Source organism: Plectrocnemia conspersa, unplaced genomic scaffold (genome assembly GCF_051122295.1).
Source record: "Plectrocnemia conspersa isolate PC_06_02 unplaced genomic scaffold, ASM5112229v1 ptg000004l, whole genome shotgun sequence".
Taxonomy (NCBI): domain Eukaryota; kingdom Metazoa; phylum Arthropoda; class Insecta; order Trichoptera; family Polycentropodidae; genus Plectrocnemia; species Plectrocnemia conspersa.
Window position 1 is genome coordinate 3,188,403 of NW_028277168.1, and position 19,739 is coordinate 3,208,141.

The 19,739-nt window shown below is 34.2% G+C and overlaps 3 protein-coding genes across 7 annotated transcripts; 2 read left to right on the forward strand and 1 right to left on the reverse strand.

Moving 5' to 3' along the window:
• On the forward strand, nt 1-1,819 carry LOC148235659 (uncharacterized). Of its 5 annotated transcripts, none has more exons than XR_015809381.1 (4): nt 1-610; nt 702-824; nt 892-909; nt 987-1,819. XR_015809381.1 is itself a non-coding variant. In XM_088184768.1 (2 exons), exon 1 carries the CDS (start codon nt 8-10, stop codon nt 578-580), a length of 573 nt encoding a protein of 190 aa, XP_088040894.1. In that variant the 5' UTR covers nt 1-7; the 3' UTR covers nt 581-610; nt 713-873. The 5 variants fall into 5 exon arrangements, 1 of the variants encoding a protein (XP_088040894.1); XR_015809379.1 differs by having other exon boundaries at nt 702-819; XR_015809380.1 differs by having other exon boundaries at nt 713-824.
• A 1,521-nt stretch (nt 1,820-3,340) lies between these two features.
• Nucleotides 3,341-12,746, forward strand: Acadvl (Acyl-CoA dehydrogenase very long chain). The gene is made up of 10 exons (XM_088184765.1): nt 3,341-3,450; nt 3,648-3,831; nt 6,491-6,831; nt 6,894-7,035; nt 10,796-10,954; nt 11,016-11,279; nt 11,336-11,504; nt 11,571-11,758; nt 11,816-12,028; nt 12,090-12,746. Exons 1-10 carry the CDS (start codon nt 3,395-3,397, stop codon nt 12,225-12,227), a joined length of 1,854 nt encoding a protein of 617 aa, XP_088040891.1. The 5' UTR covers nt 3,341-3,394; the 3' UTR covers nt 12,228-12,746.
• Nucleotides 12,649-16,369, reverse strand: LOC148235661 (leucine carboxyl methyltransferase 1). The gene is made up of 5 exons (XM_088184766.1): nt 16,231-16,369; nt 15,940-16,157; nt 14,611-14,794; nt 14,169-14,520; nt 12,649-13,909 (listed from the first exon to the last, which is right to left on the reverse strand). The coding sequence occupies exons 1-5, from the start codon at nt 16,262-16,264 to the stop codon at nt 13,681-13,683; spliced, it is 1,017 nt and encodes a 338-aa protein (XP_088040892.1). The 5' UTR covers nt 16,265-16,369; the 3' UTR covers nt 12,649-13,680.
• Between the last annotated feature and the right edge of the window lie 3,370 nt (nt 16,370-19,739).

Sequence of the window (19,739 nt, forward strand, 5' to 3'; positions counted from 1 at the left end):
GCCTGCAATGGTGGTGCCGCTGGTGATGGGGCGGTCGCCGGCGCGTAGGTTCCGGAAGAGATCTCTTGCCCCGGGGGCGGGTGCGGGGCGCGGACCCCCTTTGCCCCGCCTCCCGCCCAGGCCGCCGCCGCTTTTTCGCAGACCTCTAAGACCACCGGGGCCGCCGAGCCGGTACCCGCCGCCCCGCCCCCACCCTCTCGCCATCCCCCGCCCGCCGTCAGGGGGTCGCCTGCCGCCGGGACTGTCGGGGCCATCTGGCCCTCCCGCCCCGCCGCCCCATCGCGCCCCCTTTCCGCCGATGGGCCCTCCGAGAATGAGACCGTTCTTCCCGGCTGTCACCCGCTTCGGGCCGATGATGCCGGGGCTGGGAGCGAGGCCTCAAGGCGTGAGATGCGTCGGCCCCAAGAGGTTCTTGAATTCTATCAGACGTCCGCCCAAGCGACCCGCTCCAGCGCAACCTCCGCAGCGCGGGCCCGCTCCGGAGCGCCCCGCAGAGGATTCTCCGCCCTTCCAAATCAACCCGGAGTCTTCTGCGCCCCGCGGAGACCGCGACGACTTCGCCGAAGACACACTTCTGTGATAAAACACGCGCGCGCGATCGATCCAAATTGTAAATATTTAATAATAAGAAATAAAATTTAATTTTGTCGTATTTCCCAAGTCTTTCATTACATTTTTATCATTTTTTTCACACTTATTAGTTTCTTTCTAGTAATTCTTGAACAAAACTGGACAAGCGGACTTGTATACATATGGATCACCTTTGCTGAGACAAATCAACAATATTGGTACACAACTGGAAGAACTTGATCATTTTGTGTAATGTAGTTTTCTTTCTTCTTATTCAGATACTATTAAATATTTACAATTTCATTCATTTTCATATTTCAGCTATTTCACTCGCCTAAGGTACTTAATTATTTTTTTCCATTATGAAGATTCATATACTCGGTGTATCTGAAACATCCATTATATTCTTTTTTCAGGATTGTAGCAAGACCGGTATACAAGTCAATGAAATAACAAGTCTGTGTCCAATTGAGAATGTAACATTTGAGGGTAAAACTTTCACATATGCTTTCATTCGGTTGAGATTAACCGTTTATTTTTTAGTTCTTGCAACATGACAGGCGCCAACGACTGCTTAGTAAATATTGAAACACGTCAAGTCCGTAAATCAGTGACTTCTATTTTATTAATTATGCACTATTACAGCTAGCTCATTTTCCCAGATATCTAAAATCAGCTAATACTAGTTTGAAATCATTATTTCAATAGTCAAAGTTCAAACAATATGTGCTGAAAAAAGTAAAAGCATTAAGCATCGCTATTATTCTGTATAAATACGGAGATTAAACTCAATAAATATTTATTTGAAAATAAAGTTCAAAACCTCTATGCGAAATTAAATTCGATTGTATCGGTGTATTGATACCTGATTTTTGAGTGATTATATAATTACTTGAATAATTGAGAAATACATAAAATATAAATATTTGACGAATTTGTGTAATACATCACAGTGTTAAAAATATAACTTTACGAAACTATTTGGATCCCTGAGAGTTTTCAGTAAAGACACTAATGCAACTTTCTACCCTTTTCATAAGTTTGAATCCAAATTCGAGGGTCATCATAGGAAATTATATAAAAATGTGGCTAATGAATCGAGTCAGACTTTTAGTACTGGACGATCAGTGAAAAATTTGTCAAAGTCATGGCGTGACTTTCTAAGAATTGTACTGTCCGATCAATCTTTGGACGCATTAATCAAAAATAAATATTATTTTTTTTGTTTTAAATGCAAATTTTACCTTGATACTGTGTTTAAATGTTCTATTTTTTAATTTTTATTTATTTAAAATGATATTCTATGTTTAATTACAAAAATTTTTTTTCTTAAAAAGCTTTTTTTTATTGATTTTTGCATAAAGAGATAAAATCAATTGGGCGACTTTAGTCGATTTACGCGTTCAAATGGTTAAGACGGACGTCATTTGCCCCCCCCCCCTTGAATTTAGCCAAAATAATGTATGTCACTTAATAAAATGCTATGAATCCAAATACGACCACTGACTGGCCAACCTTTGCGCCCTTCCCCTCCTCTTTACCTCGTAAAATGCTAAAGTGACGTCCTTAATTCTAAATCATAAATTCTCGGGTTATCCCTCAAAGAAAATAAAAAAAACAGTCGAATCTATCCCGATTTTTGATGAAATCTTGTCATGTGAGTGGGGTTGATGGGGTGAAAAATATTACTTGTGAGTCGTAATATTGTTATTTAAAATCTAAATATAAACGCTAGACAACAAGCGTTTTCACTACGACGGCACGATTTTATTGCTTTTGACATAGATTATAAACTGGAACGTCATTTGAGAGGGTGGGCATTTAACCAAAGAATCCATGTTATATAATTACATCGAAATATTAAAAAACGACCACTGACAGGCCAATTTTTGCCCCCTTTCCTAAAAAAACTGATATGACGACCCTTTCTTAAGATACATATATAATAATAAATAATCTGCGATGAACTTGTAGGGTCCCGATTTATATGTATTAAGGGTTATTATACCCAAAACTTGGCGTTACTCCCAGCGGCTCGCGCGCCATTGCAGGCCCGTGATCCGTTATTTTTATAAACACAATGAAATTTTTAAATATTAAATAAACATATTACTGCAACGGCTCAATCTGTGTCTAATTGCCACCTTCCCATTGCCAAAAGCTCTTTTTAGCTACCCTAGCATCCAAAAAAAAAAAGGCCGAGAAAAAATGTTTCTAGCTGTCTCGGTTTAGAGTTTTATAATCATGGTAAACCAGTTTATATACCTTTAAATAAAATATCAGTACGCTTATTTTTGGGACGGATCTTGTTCATCACCACTTTGATGAAATTAACTAAAATGTTTTCATTGCACGAATTATTAATCAACGAGTCATAAGAAAGCCATCGACCGTAACGCGTCCTTCCGTCACATCGACAAACCAATAGCTACTTTTTTGTATTATTTGCACGAACGGCATTTTTCTGTTCATATGAAATTAAATCGTGCTTTGCATTTTAAGTTTAAATTTAAAATATAGTGTATGGAATTAGAACCATAAAAAATATATTAAATTCCAGTCTTAGAAAATAACGCATATGATTAATACATTTTTCGGTTGCTTTATACGAATCTAAATTATCGTTGCTTTGCAATTTTAGCAAAATCGGGTTATGACTTATCGTTTATTCTATCTTTTCGTGTGGGTATTTTAAAATAAAAATAATAGTAACCCATTCGCCTACCGGTAACAATAGAACAGCATTTGCGAAACGTTCGAGCTGAACTTTGGACTACGTGAGCAAAATCATTCGTCGGTGGTCGTTCGAGTGTCAGTCGTCAATATGCGTTCCTTAAGACTGGCTTTGTACGCTGCTCGCAGGCCTCTGCCTCCGGCTAGGTGAGCCCCGGCAACGTCACTTGAGCAATCTTATACGCAAACAATGTGCGAATTTTTCAAATTCGTGCCTTTTCATTTTCACTCATAAACATATCAATTTCGCATATCATACGGCACTTCTTTATCAATTAGTCGCGCAAAGGTCGTAGATATAAATAAAAATGATACCTTATTTTGATTCGCATCGTGTTTCACAGATGTTTCTCCACCACTTCACGAGTCTTGGATAAGAATGCGCCTAAGGAGAACCAGTCTTTCACCATGAATCTGTTCAGGGGACAGATTCAATCGTCTCAAGTGTTTCCTTATCCGGACGTCTTGAGCGAAGAACAGAGGGAGACGCTGGGGTCGTTGATCGATCCCGTGGAAAAATTTTTCAATGTAAGGTTAATTTTATATTTGGTCAGATTATTTTTATTTACGTTCCAAAGGTAAAAACATGACCATTTTAAATTTGTAAAATCGTTAGTAGATTTGATAAATTCAAAAAAATCTTCTTGCAAAAGAAGAAACAGATCTGCTAACAACGGTTTATTCGAATATCCGTTTCTTCATTCAAGGAGATCAAATAAAGTTAAGCAAATCGTTGTTAGAAGATCTGCTAATAACTTATTTCCGGTTTCACAAAAACTGAAATCTCATTGATTACAAATAAATCAAAAGTAATGAAATCGTGCCGTCGCCGTCGTAGTCTAATCGTTCTATTATTCATACTATGACAGCAACGATAGCATATTAGGGTTTCTAAGAAGTACAACAAAACCGAATTTTGCCGAATAGAAGAGTGCAAAAAACAATTAACATTTAATAAGGACGGCGCCGACACGATTTTATTGTTTTTGACGTGAATTTTTGACTTCTGATAATTGTTATTTGCCCTCTTTTTTTGGGCAAAACTCGGTTTGAATATACTCTGATCAATCCTTAAAATAAAAATATAAAATCGCACTATCACCATTCTAGTATGAACGATCGATAAAGATGCTTATTATATTTTTAAGTCATTGTGAAACACCAAAAAGTGGACAAACCATGAAGAATTGAAATGATTTCTAATAAATTTCGTTTGACTAAATAAAGAAAAGATAATGACATTTTATAGTTAATGCATTCATTTGGTAGTTAAATATGTATTACATATAGTCGTAAAGAATGATATACATACTTATCCCTTGATTTACACGGTTTAGAAAAAATATTTTTTTAAATACTGTACAAATGCAATTGATACAATACACTTGACCTACATCTGGAACCTTTTCCTCTACCCATGCAGTGTATCCTGAGTTGCTTTTCGAGGTGCATGCATGTCGCTGTAAATTTTGTTTGTTTACTTTATAAGTTAAAGAAACGTTAAAAAGTACATGTGGATACTGTTACAAATTCTGTTCTATACCTCAAACGTATCTACCTCGTAAATCTAAGGATGAGTGTATTCTGAACGAAAGTGTCTGATATACATACATTATATACATGCTTATATACGCTGGTCAAGGTGAACGAGGATCTTTTGCACTGCTTATCTCTATTTGGCAACACTTGTCTTACTGTAAACATTTTTAAATACAATAGCATTTGTAATTTTGGAAAGGAACAGTTTTATGTATGGTTTATTTGATGAATATTTTTAATTCGCCCGAACCTCTGATTGCCACGTATATCACACATAATAAATTTTAGTTTATTACGCTTTTAACACGTTTTTGCAACAAGTATTTTTTCATGGTCGCAAAATTTTTACCAAAAATAATTATATTGTTTGTTGTTTAAGACATTTAGTACCCAAGTTTGTTAGTTCATATATTTATTTCATATTATTACTATTTAAAATTATTAAAGCATTTGTGTAATTCTTTATTGAATGCAACGAAAAGATTAAAAATACATATAACCCATATGCCGCTAATAAAATCGATAAATAGAGATTGAGCGAGAGATAATAATAAACAAAAAGCCAACGCTTTTGCCAACCACCTGGAGGAAGTCTTCAAATATTTTATTCTAAAAAAGTTTCTATTTATACAATTTAATTATTTAAAAACAATTTTAAATGTCATTTTTTTTAAGTAGATTCGTTGCACTTTTTAAGTAGATTTACTGTTCTGACTCGCGAATGAGCATTGTTCAGATCGTGAATAACTCTGCAACGAATCTACTTGTATTTATATACAATTATAATTGTATATAAATAAATAAAATGAATAAATATTTTTTAGAATAAATTTGACTGCCCCCTAAAGTTGATGCTTTTCAAACTCCAAGGTATATCGAAGTTAGTCTTTTTTTCTCTGCTCTTCCAAGTGAGCAAATGTCAATTCTTTTATATGTTCTTAAACAGAATATTGAACGAATGTTAACATACTTATTTAGATAAATTAGTTTGTATTGTCAAACTCCATCTCTATTATAATAAAAGTATGACTCCCGTGTGACCCTCTATAAATAAAACCATCGTGGTGTTTTCCAATGACAACTAAAATTCCCAAAAAAATTGTTGATATCGTTCGACGATAGTTGTGTCGTAAAGTTATAGAAGTTTTAATTACAGTAAATAATGTTTATGGTTTTAGAAATTCTGTTGTAGTTCTTCATGTTTTAATTATTTTTAGCCTCTCAATGAAGTGAAAAGAGCGTAAATTAAAAAAAGAGAATATAAAAAAGCATTTTTTTTTGTAATAATTAGTAGTTCATAATAGAAATTACGTTAAAAAATATAGTTTTAATTTTGTAGAAGTATAAATAAGAATATCACATATAAAAACCGAGTAAAATGCTCGGCAACCAAGTGGTTAATAGTAATTTTTATTGAAGTATCACATTAATGGCACATATCACACTAATGGCATTTTATCACACTAATGGCATAGTGAACGAGCTTGCCTTCGATTAATTACCTCAATATTTATCCACGAGATTAGAAAAAGCTACGAATATCTAATCTCATATAAAAATAATCGGAGCTGTAAATATAAAATTCAATAATTACAATCTCTTAGTCAAGTGGATAAAAGCAGTTCTTAATTATGTAAATTGTTTATAGGAAGTAAACGATGCGGAAAAAAATGATAACAATGCAACAGTAGACGAAACCACCATGAAAGCTCTGTGGGAACTCGGCGCCTTCGGTCTGCAAGTCCCTAACGATTTCGGCGGACTCGGACTCACTAACACTCAGTACGCTCGATTGGTCGCAGTAGTAGGAGAATACGATTTGGGAGTTGGTATATTGCTGGGCGCTCACCAATCGATCGGTTTCAAAGGAATTTTACTGTTTGGCACGCCCGAACAGAAAGAAAAGTATTTACCGAGAGTCACCAGTGACCAAATTGCTGCATTCTGTCTGACCGAGCCGTCATCAGGCTCCGATGCAGGATCTATAAGGTATGTAGTTTTATTATCTTTCATATTTTGTATAGCATATTTAACTATTTATTTTTATACAGGTCGAGGGCCATTTTATCCGAAGATGGTAAACATTACATCTTGAACGGTTCTAAGATTTGGATCAGTAACGGAGGTTTAGCCGAGATTATGACCGTTTTTGCTCAGACTCCGGTGGTAAAAGATGGAAAAACGATTGATAAGGTATTTATTCAACTAGAACAAAACTTTTTAATGCAAAAATATTGTAAATAGTACATACTTAAATTCACAATATCATTTTTTTATAATAATATTTTTACGTCAATGTTACTGACCATTTATTAAAACAGACCAAAATCAGAAATTATTACTGATCCAATAAATCCTGGCCTTGAATGCGGAGTTAAAGATTAATTTCAAGATATATAATCTATTTCAAATGTATTTTTAAATGATTATTTGTAAAAAATTAGTGGAATGTATGATTATATAGAATTTGTTTGCAATCAAAGTATCTAATTTTTTGTTAAATATTTTTATATTATCAAATTGATCATTTATAAGATACAGTTTATTAAAACAATCTGACTAAATGTTTTAGATTGTATTATAATTTCTATTAATACAATATTTTTTTATATATTTTTTGTCAGTAAATATTATAAAATATTTTTCGTTAAAGATTTTTTGCTATTTAATGGGCTATAAGTGAATTTGCTTCAAGGGTAAATAAGTTTTTCTCTAGACATATTTTATTTTTATTATGTAATACATCAATATTTAGATAATAAACCTACAAAGCTTGGTAACCAAAAGGTTAACACCAAATATTCAAGTGTTAATGCGCGATTGGCGGCTGTGTTTTCAATAAAATTTGCTATGGATGTAAAACAAATTAGGTTTTAATAAAAACATCAAGAACCATTGTCATAAATGTTATTTATTATACACTGACAAACAGTATAAAATGTATTTTAGAAATCAAACGAGTTTTTACAATAAATGACGCGTATTTGCGTCATCGGTTCTTAACGATAGTTTGTATAAATAATGCATAAATAAGTAAGTGCTACACTAAATTAAATTACCATTACTAAAATACCTATGAGGAACATCAATTAGCCATTCTTTAATATTTTATCTTTAAGAAGATATTTTTTAACCACTTCATCCTCGGGTTTATTTAAAAAAAATGGTCAAAAATAATCACCTTTTTTTATTGCGATTTATTATGTGATGTGTTATGAGAATGATGAAAAAAATCAGTTTAAAATTATTTATTCATAATTATTATTATTATTACACTTTTAAAATTTTTTTTTTTAAATTAATAAAAATTTTAAGTTGCCTCCTTTGCTGTTTCTTTTCATCCAAACTCTAAACATTACATAGAAATACATATGTATGTGTGTGTATGTTACGTAATGTTTGTTGTCAAATAAAAAAAAAATACCTTATAATACATTATGGTGATTTTTGAAACAATGTGTAACGCATAAAGCAACCATGCATTCTGGACAATGGAATTGCGCGTCTCTTCTCATTTTTTCCCCATTCGCGTCAAACAAACTAAATTTTGGTTCTGATTTTTGTGGATTTTACACGAATATATTTGACCATCTGGTTATAATACGCAGTTCTGAATGAATAGATCTTCTGAGAAAATATTTGAAACTTATGGTTTCTGTTTTGTTACCTAATTTATGATGACATCCAGAAATAAAGTAAATATATTCGAATTGTCTGATAATTTCCGCATTCCATGGAAGTGGGTGAAATGAAAGCAATCTAAATGAAAGCAACCTGATCGTGTAAAATAAATACTAGCATCATAAAGTGTCAGTTTTTTTATTTGATTTATGAGGGGTAAATGTCTTCAATATAAATGCACATGTGAGAGAATGCATAGATAGAAACGTGTAAAAAAATACTAGCATCGTAAAGCAGGGGTAGCCAACCCAAATGATCTTGCTACCACTTTGGAAATGCATCATAACGGAAATGCGAGCCACATATAAAATTATATATCCCCATATTAGATTTTGATACACTATAGACATTTTTTGGAGTGAAAAATTAAAACGTAATGAGTTATTATTATTGTGTTTAGTATTATTCTTACATGTAAACATAGATAATATATTAATAATGATACTAAACGTTAATTGTAAAAAAATATATAATACTAAAAATGAAATATAAAAAATATATAAATAAAAATGTTCAAAGCAAGCCGCGGGTTGGCCACCCCTGTCGTAAAGTGTCATTTTTTAAATTTAATTTATGAGGATCAAATGTCTTCGATACAAACGCACATATGAGAGAATGCGTAGTAACGCAAGGTATTATGCAGAACGATTTTTTTTTAATATAGAGTTCACACGCACCCGTGCGTGTATGCGTCTAACGCCAAAAACATTTTGAACGCGCCCGTGCGTGTAAAAGGGTGAAGTGGTTAAATAATGATAAATAAATTAAACCAATTTAAAATCTAATATTTAATCCAAACTCATGTGTTGCGCACATAATATGAGTGAATTTCACACGAATTCCCAATTGTTGTTGCTATCGAGTTGTGCTTAAAAATTTTGTTTACCAAAATATCTCATTTTTTATTTACCAAAATATCTCATTTTTTATTTATATCAACAAATTCTTTACAACTATTTAACACAAAGTAATTGTTAAAAAAATGTATTGCATTAAATTCTACTACTTTAAACCATGAAGTGAGATTCATAGCTCCTTTTCTTAACCCTTTGAGTAATAAGTTAATTTATACACATTTCTTAATGGGAGTGAGATAATAGTACTTTTTTCCATAATTAATTTATTATTATTTTATAATGCATTTATAGTGAATTATTAAAAAATCAGCAAAAAATGAATGATTCCTAACGTTTTATTTCTTTGATTTATTTTACTATTTTTTTGTATTAGTATGTTTTAGTAATTTATTTTTACACTTTTTTATTATTAAATTTCGTTAGTTTATTTGACTTATTTCTTTCAGCTTTTGTGGATTTTTTTATATCAATTCAGAGGCTCTCAATATTTTTTATAAAATTAATATAAAATATTTTTTGCTATGTTAATTTATTTTGTACTCCTTAACTTATTTGTATTATTTTCTATAGAAATCATATATAATCAAATTTAAAAAATGATATAAATATAATGGTTTTTTTTTATAAATATTTCCAGTTATATATGTAAATATTTCTTTTATAGTTCTCATACATCATTGATAACAATTTTGACAAAGTCCAATTATATTTGTTTTGCGGTTCTCATCTTACAGCATTGATAAGAATATTGACGAAAAAGCTTTGTAAATAATTTTGATGAGCATTTTACCTGCAAGTACTAAAATATTTTTTCTTTTATTGAAAAGTAATATAATTTAACAACTGAGTTTATTTACTACATAATTGTTATATGTGAAAATGGATTGCAATAATACTGAGATTTTAAATACCGGTATTACCGTAAGAAAATTAAGTCATTACCGTTTTGACATTATTATTATTTTATTTATAAATTGGTAATAAAAAAACCCCAAAAAAGTGCCTTAAAAACTACACCTTTTTTCTCTGGTCTTGCCACTTCAGTTCGCTTATTTTATAAATGCTTTTTCATAATTTATAACACTTAAACCACTTACAGGTAAGTGGTATGATAATTTTCTGATTTTTGAGATGAGAATTTACAAAATATAAATTTTAGAGTTAATCGGCCAAGGACAAAGCATAGACCCTTTCTGTAGTGAGCAGTTACGTCCATTACTCGAATCCGTTACTTGGATGAGGTTCTCTCAAATTTGGATGACTTACCCTTATTTCTTTTTCTTGTACCTGTTTTTTTCTCTCTTTCCGAGAAGCAGTTTAACATTACAAATTGTCACATTCGTATAAATTATGTAAAGAAGGCGCAACATACCCCGACTTTTTTTATAATCAGATTTTTTAATTTATTTTAACAGGTAACAGCTTTTATTGTTGAGCGATCATTCGGCGGTGTAACAAATGGACCGCCTGAATCCAAGATGGGCATCAAAGCTTCCAACACGGCTGAAGTATTCTACGAAGATGTAAAAATTCCAGTGGAAAATGTACTCGGCGGTGTTGGCAATGGATTTAAAGTAAGCAATTATTGTCTTTAAAACTATCGAATAAATAATTCTACAGTGTCACGTATTTTAGGTTGCCATGAACATTTTGAACAACGGCCGCTTTGGAATGGCTGCCGTTTTGTCCGGTACCATGCGTCACTGCATAAAGAAGGCCACCGAGCATGCGACCACTCGCACTCAGTTCGGCTATCGTATCGATTCTTATGGTACGATCCAAGAAAAATTAGCTCGCATGCAGACATTGCAATACGTGACGGAATCACTCGCTTACATGATAAGCGGAAACATGGATTCTGGAAGCCAAGACTATCATTTAGAAGCGGCTATTTCTAAGGTTTGATTACTAATTCATTTTATGTTATAAAAAATACTAATGTATTGATTTTATAGTGCTTCGCAAGTGAATCTGCTTGGTGGGTTTGCGATGAAGCAATTCAAATCATGGGAGGCATGGGATTCATGAAAGCAACTGGATTAGAGCGCTTCATGAGGGATTTGCGCATCTTTAAAATATTCGAAGGCACAAATGAAATCCTCAGATTGTTCGTGGCATTGACTGGTATTCGATTTATTATATATGGATATGTATTTTTAAGTTCAAATCTAACTTGAATGAATTTTGTAGGTATACAATACGCCGGTACACATTTGAAAGAACTTCAAAATGCTTTCAAAAATCCGACTGCTAACTTAGGATTGATCTTTTCTGAAGCCGGAAAGAGAGCTTTCCGCACCGCTGGACTCTTATCTGGACCGTCCATAAGTCATTTGGTTTCTCCGGTTCTGCAACCCTCGGCTAATCTTGTTTCTAAGGTATAGATAATGATTCTGATGCTCGAAGTTAGGTGTTTGATTGTTGATTGTTTCCAGGGCGTCGACGCTTACGGTCAAGCCATTGAATCCGTGCTCATAAAATACGGTAAGGGAATCGTCGATCAGCAGTTCATTTTGAACAGGTTGGCTCAAGCAGCTATGGATTCCTACACAATGACCGTGGTCTTGTCAAGGGCTACTAGATCTATCGAACTCGGTTTGAGATCGGCCAATCATGAAACTTTAATGGCGCAAAATTGGTGCAATGAGGTAATTGAATCGTGCGAGTTATGTTTGATTGTATCGAATTTAATCGTTTGTTTTATTTAAGGCGTCCGAAAGGATCACGAAAAACTTGGGTGATATAACTTCGGAGAAGCAATTGGAGATGTACTCGAGGATGGCGTCGATCTCGAAGGACGTTTGCGAAAACGGCGGAATCGTCCAATTAAGTCCATTGGGTGTCTAACATTTAATTTGAGCGTAATATATAATTCACTATTTTTAATTAATTATACCCGACAGTTAACTAAATTTGACAGTAGGTTAACTCTTGATTTGATATTATAGGTTGTTTTGTCTATATTTTATTAACTTTTATTTAATAGAAAATGATGTTTTAACTCATCCGAGATTTGATTTTAAACTTTAGTATTTGGCCTAGTTTGCGATTAATATGATGAAGTTCTTTATGTGCAATACTGTGATTTTCAATTTTGCACAAAAATTATAATATATTTAAACTATGCATCAAGTATTCTGTGCTAAAAGCATAATAAATTAAATATCCTAGTCTTATTGCGTAAGTTTTGTATTGAATTACAAATAAATATATTTTTGTATCCATCTTTAGTGTCATCAATCAGTGTTGACAAAAAAATAGGCAGTTGTTCTGTATACGATATTTATTGATGTAAGTTTACAATGTGATAAATGTTCCAATAAAATACACAGATTAAAGACATAAATTTAATTTGTGAATCACAAACACCTATGTTAATTGAGAGAAATTTTTCCAACTTCCAATACCGCATACTTTTCAATCATCAACTCACTCCCAAGTCTTTTAAATATATATTATAGTTTATATACACGATCCGAAAAATAAATACATAAATTTAGATTTACTATGCTTACAAACAACGTATGTACATACATTACTTTTAGTCTATATTTTAATATTGAAAAAAAATCATAACAAAAATAAACTTCAGTCGAGATATATTCATAATATAAAATAAATACTGCCATTGAAATATATAAATTTTGGGCGATTTCATAAATCATTTAATATTATAGGAGAAAGGTATACTTGAGCGTATTGAATCATGCTTATACTAAAAAACATTAAATTTCATCTTTTGGCATAATTAATAGATAACTATATTTTATTATAACCCTGAATTATTGTTAATAAAATTTAAGTAAAACGCATTTCGTTATACATTAATTGTTTGTTATATTTAGAACATATAAATTAAAAAAGGAAGACGATACTAATTAAAACAAATTATCGTGATCAATCAATCAATATGATTAAAACTTAAACTACTTTAATGGCAACGAAGCGCCCTTTTTTTTGCGCTTATCATGAATAGAATTTGTGTATAATTAACGTTAAACTAAACTTCGGTCTGACTAGTTCTAGATAGATTTCGATAGACACTATCTATATAAATTTGGCACAAGCTTTAGTTTTCAGTTCATTTTCTTTACAAAAGCTTGTGCCTGTATAAACATTTACCTCATTAAAAATCTGTAAGAAAAATGATATACAGGTTATAGGTTGTGGCACGATAACTGCCATAGTGTTTAATATTTTTAAAATCTCAGCCAAGTTCATTAGTCTGCCTGATCCGATTTCAAAATGATGGTTAATAAATCTGTTGAAAGTAAATAATAAAATACGCTTAATTTTAAACTCAAACCTTTAACGGGATGGATTTTTTCAAGTAGTTTAAGTATATATCTTTAACGGATTCTCCACACATAGCTATAACGATGCAATAGTGATGGAAAAGTTGCGTGAGCAAGATTTCTTCATCTAGCATTTCTATCGATTTGATTCTGTTGCGTTCGGCAAGCGGAAGAGCGTTCCAAATGGATTCCATATCCCAAGCGCGAGCCATTTGCCAGCCGCACGTTATGAACCTGAAAAAATGGAGTGTTGTAAAGAAATTCCGCACTATTAGCTCCACATTACGAGGAGTTTCAATTTTTTTTTTGAGTTTAATATTGACTCAATTCTCATTTAAAAAATCAGCAAATTTCTAACATTTATTTGTATGAATATTTTTAAATGTTTTACAAGCTGCATATGGAAGGGTGGGTCCGTGCAAGATGTTTTTGAGTCATTTTAAAATAAAATACTGCGACCGGGAAGTGGTTAAGCATTAATTACGCATGATACCTTTGATTCTGAGTTTCGAGAGTTGCACAGAACTCGGCGCCGGCCAAAGGACAGCCCCTCTGGTTCAAGTTGTACAGCATCACTTCACCAAACTTGTCCTTCATGTTGAACTGTTCGTAGCTGACCAGCATCGATACGGGGAATTCTTTTGCAAGCCACGTCAGCAACTGCTGGCACGGCTCCGGCTTGATATAGACGAGGACGCATTCGGCTATGAAGAGAGTTGGCATGTCGTATTGAATGCACGCCTCCTCCATCTTTTTCTTCACATCGGTCAAGTTGCGCAGATCGCATCCGAGCAAATGGTATCGGGTCGAGTGCAAATCGCCTTCGTGGATAGCGATATCACCATCTAAATGTGAATGAAATAAAATTTATTTATACAAAGAAAGAATTCTAATATTTTTTTTATAAATCAAAATAATAATAAAACATAACATACCTTCTTCGGCGATAGCGTCCATTAGGACCTTTTCTTTCTTGATGGCATGACACTTTCGAGTCGTCACACTCGGAAAGTCCAATTCGATGAAATTGTCAACGGATCTTTTCTCTTTGTGAAGCTTCCAGAAGAGCGTATCGTAACCGCATCCCAAATTGACGATTTGGCACTTATTTCGAAATTCCTGAAATAATTAAAATTATTTTCAATCTATCGTAGTTACATTATTTTTAAATTTATAATTAGGCGGCTTATTGTCGAAAGAATATTCCACCCCTTAGGAGTTCCTTAAAGGTCCAACCTGAGCCCTCTGCTTTTCTCGTTATTCATTAACACTATACCGACCGGCAGTTTCACTATCAGATTTACGATAAATACCGGCACTTTTTCGAAAATCTTTCTTATTTAAATTTATGTATCTTGATATGGTCCGAATATTTCAATAATTTTTTCTAGACATGTTATAAATATATCAATGCATTAATTCAAGCTATTATTAACCCTTTAAACACCAGCGACTACTTAGTGAGTCACTTATTATTTCTTTTCACGCATCAGGTTCTCTTTCTAAAAATAAATATTAAATACGCGGTTTACTGATAAAGTTAGTACAATAATCTTTAATAATTGAAAAAAATATTAATAATTTAATAACTTGCTTAAAAAAATTAATTTGTTTAAAAAAAATAATCAACAAGTGACTCAGTAGCGTTTAAGTGGTTCTTAACATGTGGTCCGCCGAAAAATAATTTAATTTCTTATACTTTTTATATATGTACATATAATCTATTTGTGTTAACACAATCAGTTCGAAAGCTATCCATTTCATCATTATTCATAATTGAGAAAGAGGTGGCAAGATTGGGTCTACGCCCCTAATAGCACTAAAGCACATGCTACGGATATACGTTCGATATACTTATCAGGGTGTGTGGGGGGGATTTTTAAGGAAGACAATATAATATATAACAATATTAGTGAGAATCGAATGAAACACTAAACCGAATTTTGACCAATGCCCATTGATCGATTAAACATCAGTTCCGGTTTAAATATTTTATGATTTTTTCCTTATATCTCATGTGCCTTATTAGTTTCGACAGTCTTAATTTAAATAAATAAATAAATAAAATACATTTTAAATTAGATCACTTGAAATCAGAAAATTGAATAATTATTTCAACTCTTATATTAAATAAGTTATAACATACTCCCCCCCATGAAAATCCGAGTGTGTTCAAATTTAGTTTTTGCGACCTTGACCTTAGGTAAAATAATTAAGCCAGGAAAGAACTAGAACAAAAAATCACTGTATGATAATTTACTCACATCTATAAATCTGTCGGTATAAATCTTCATTCCGAATACTCTAGCATAGTATCCTCTGCTGATCTCCGGTGGCTTGTGATCCAGCTTCAATCTGGCGGCCACAGCCAACCTCTCGAGAGCCTCGTCCTTCCAATATCCTTTGGCGACGGCGCTGGCTTTGCAGACGGTCGCTTCGCAGTTGGTCGCCTTGACGGGCTCGTCGCCCACCGAATTCATCACTGTTTATATTGCCAAATTATTATTTTAGACTATTACGCATTCGGCCGGCATTTTAAAATTTGTTCTACTTACGTTTATCCATGTTTTGGATCGAAGCTTTGTTCATATATGCTATTCTTTATTAAGATATGAATTTATCAAGAGGTGCCAATGACAGTACGTGCATTAGACAAGAGGTAGACTGACGGATCATTAATGTCTAAAATTGAGTGTTGCTAGTCGACAAAATATTCGAAACAAAACAAAATATCAACTTTTATTATTGGGGAAAGAAATGCGATGATTAAATAATTTACTACGCGACGCTCGAAAATCACCAGTTGCCACTTTCCCCTGAGTTACATAATATAATCTGATATTAAATATCAGATTATATTATTTAACAATATTATTAAATAATATAATCTGATATTATTTGTCGCGCTGATGCGCTTACCTAAGCGATTCGCTGTAGATCAATAAAAACTTGCATATATTATTTTTATTTGAAAGGAGAGGAGAACACCGACAGCGATTAAACGACTAAACTTCATATATAACGGTCATTGATTGGCTAGGTACACTCAGGGCCGACACTAGGTTATTTGGCGCCCCAGGTAAACACTAAATTTGTGCCCTCCCCATCCTATGAATACTTTAATAACTCATTACATGAGCTCAAAAATATAATTCAAATTAAAGTAATCTAATATTATATTTGACACGATACTCTTTTTTGCGATTGTTGGTATTTAAGGATTTGTAGTTTTTTGTCGCGATTTTTTACGCGTGATATAATGAAAAGAGTAGTATGTACCAAAAAAACTAATCTCCTTGGTGAAACTCACAATGAGAAATAGCAAATGCCAAGTGAAAGTACAAAATGATTTATCAAAGCCTTTGCGAACACTCAACAGTCTACGACAGGGCGATGCTTTAGCGTGCAATCTGTTCAACATTGCCCTAGAAAAAAGTAATCTGAGATGCCAAACTGGATATAACTGGCAGGATGTATAATAAATCGATACAAATCTTCGTCTGCACTGATGACATAGATATAGTGGCGAGATCAAAACAGGCACTAATATAAGCATTTAACGCCATTGAATTTTAGCGGTGTGTTGGTGACGGGTGGCAATGAGACACAGATTGAGCCGCTGCAGTAATATTTATTTAATGTTACAGTGATTACATTACAAAAATGGGGCGGACGCGCGACGGCACGCGTCCGAACCCTTACAAGCTTGCCGGTCGAGAGACGAAACCGCCACGCAATGCCACTCCCGTGCCGACCAGTTTTGGCCATAGCACGTCTAAATTCGGCTCCCATATAGCTCCCGCCCTAGCGATTTACAATCGCGATATTCAACTAGAGCGAGAGAATGGGAGCCTTGGCACTGCTGATGATTAAAATGCTGGTGGCACAAAAGTGGCAAAGTCGTGACGTATGGTGTGGCGGCGCGGCCTCCAGCGACGCGCGGCGTGCTTCGCTCCAAGCCGAGTGGAACACGTGTAGACCCGGGCGGCGCGTAGGGCTCCAGGAGGCGCGAGAAGAACGGGCATGTCCGGGAGCACCTTTCGGGGCCCTGTGGTGCGTCGGTGCAGCTACACAGGGCGCGCGCGTGACGGGCTCCGAACATGCGGTTCAAGCTCGGAGTCGCGGGGCCGTAGCCCTACGGGTGCGTGACGAGTCACGCGTGGTCCACTCGAGCCTGGTCTACGGCAGCACTTCGGTGGCTTCTCGCTGGAGGCGCGTGGTGGCGCCGGGTGCTTCCTGGGTCACGTGGTCGGCGGCGGCGGCTGTGAGCGGCGACGGTGGCTGACGATGGCGGCTCATGGTCGGAGGCGCAGGCCCATAGTCTTGGTGGTCCACCAGCTCGAATCCAGATCCAGGGAAGCACCGGTGGGGTGGCAGCAAATAGCTCAGCAGCGGCTCGGCTTTTGTACTGCAGCGGCGTCTGTGTCTGCCATTTTGAATCTGACTCCATGTGTCCCGAGTATCATGTCGGCGTCAACAGTTTAGCGGTGTGTTGGTGACGGGTGGCAATGAGACACAGATTGAGCCGCTGCAGTAATATTTATTTAATGTTACAGTGATTACATTACAAAAATGGGGCGGACGCGCGACGGCACGCGTCCGAACCCTTACAAGCTTGCCGGTCGAGAGACGAAACCGCCACGCAATGCCACTCCCGTGCCGACCAGTTTTGGCCATAGCACGTCTAAATTCGGCTCCCATAGAATCATCAGCCAGGAAAACGAGGTTGATGATCAATGAACCAAAATACATGTATGTCGGTTGTGCCTAGTTTGAGGAGCCAGTATCTTGAGTGAAAATCTTGAAATGAACGAGTACACTTTTGAGTCTTTGTTTTTTCAGTATCTACCTTCATTAAACACTTATTATGATTTGTCCATTAATGTATAACACATATTATGTTTAGTTCGATAAAAAATAAATATAATTTTTTTGCCCCTGGCACCACCTGTTTCGATTTTCACCAGCCGTCACTGATTATCACTATATGGCATAATAAACATAAGAATAAAGAAGACAAACGCCCACGACTGATATTTTAGGACGATTATAAAATTAATTTAAAAATGATGTCAAATCATTATCAGTTTTCTGTGGGAATATTGTGCTTAGATTCTAATTATTGTGCATAGTTTTATGGTTCATAATTATTTTTCAGAAGCTATGAGCGATTAATAAGATGACTTTAGGCCGAAATGGAACCAAACTTATTCAGTTAAATAACCGCCTGCACCATATTCATTGTTACGCGATCGCCATGACAAATCTCAGAATATCACAAGATAAAAAATACGTTTTATTAGCGTTTAGGTAGTTTGATCCACATTAACTTTCAATCCTTGTACATAATACTAAATATGTATAACATGTTTACGGTTCACACGTACCTGGTTTATTTGCAATTAGAATAATTATATTAAATCGGTAAATTAATGTAAAATACTCTTATCAACAGATGTCATTGCGTTATCGACCATCTTTTTTATTTTATATGAATTATTTCAATTATATTTTATGATTACTCATTGTATGCACTTAAATTTAAAAAATAACATTATACACGCATTCGATAGTGATCCTTGTGTATTTTGTTTATTTATGTACATAGTAACCATTTTCTAAAATTATGCGTCTCCAAGGAAATTTAAAATAATTAAATTCTTTTTTCTGATTGGTCGAACCCGTTGAGAACTACGGTTATGCAATTATAGGCTTTATGTATATGTAAATAGATACTATTATTTCATAGCAAGTAGATCGTAAAACGAGCTTTTAATAAAAAAAAACAAAAGCGAACAAAATATATAATATATAATAATAAATAAATTATTAGCTCCACTACCTCCTCACCTATTCTATACTCCTGGTAGATTATGACAAAAAACCCGTACAAAAACGGTAGTTTGAAGCGTTTTTTCTTTCTGAATATGCTTTGACGCGACTCTTGAGGTGCATAATTTGCAAAAATTGAAAAAAAATAGTATTCCTAATAATTAAAATAATAAATTAATTGTCAGCTACCTTCTCACTCATATGCACTCCGGGTAGATTATGACAAAAAAAC

Excerpts from the sequence above, each read along its gene's own strand:
- LOC148235659 (XM_088184768.1), top strand. The coding sequence starts at position 8 with ATGGTGGTGCCGCTGGTGATGGGGCGGTCGCCGGCGCGTAGGTTCCGG.
- Acadvl (XM_088184765.1), top strand. The coding sequence starts at position 3,395 with ATGCGTTCCTTAAGACTGGCTTTGTACGCTGCTCGCAGGCCTCTGCCT. Across the intron at positions 10,955-11,015 it reads GTGTTGGCAATGGATTTAAA|GTTGCCATGAACATTTTGAA; the intron begins GTAAGCAATTAT and ends CACGTATTTTAG. Across the intron at positions 11,505-11,570 it reads ATTGTTCGTGGCATTGACTG|GTATACAATACGCCGGTACA; the intron begins GTATTCGATTTA and ends TGAATTTTGTAG.
- LOC148235661 (XM_088184766.1), bottom strand. The coding sequence starts at position 16,264 with ATGAACAAAGCTTCGATCCAAAACATGGATAAAC. Across the intron at positions 14,795-15,939 it reads ATACCGACAGATTTATAGAT|GAATTTCGAAATAAGTGCCA; the intron begins GTGAGTAAATTA and ends TAATTATTTCAG. Across the intron at positions 13,910-14,168 it reads CTCGAAACTCAGAATCAAAG|GTTCATAACGTGCGGCTGGC; the intron begins GTATCATGCGTA and ends CCATTTTTTCAG.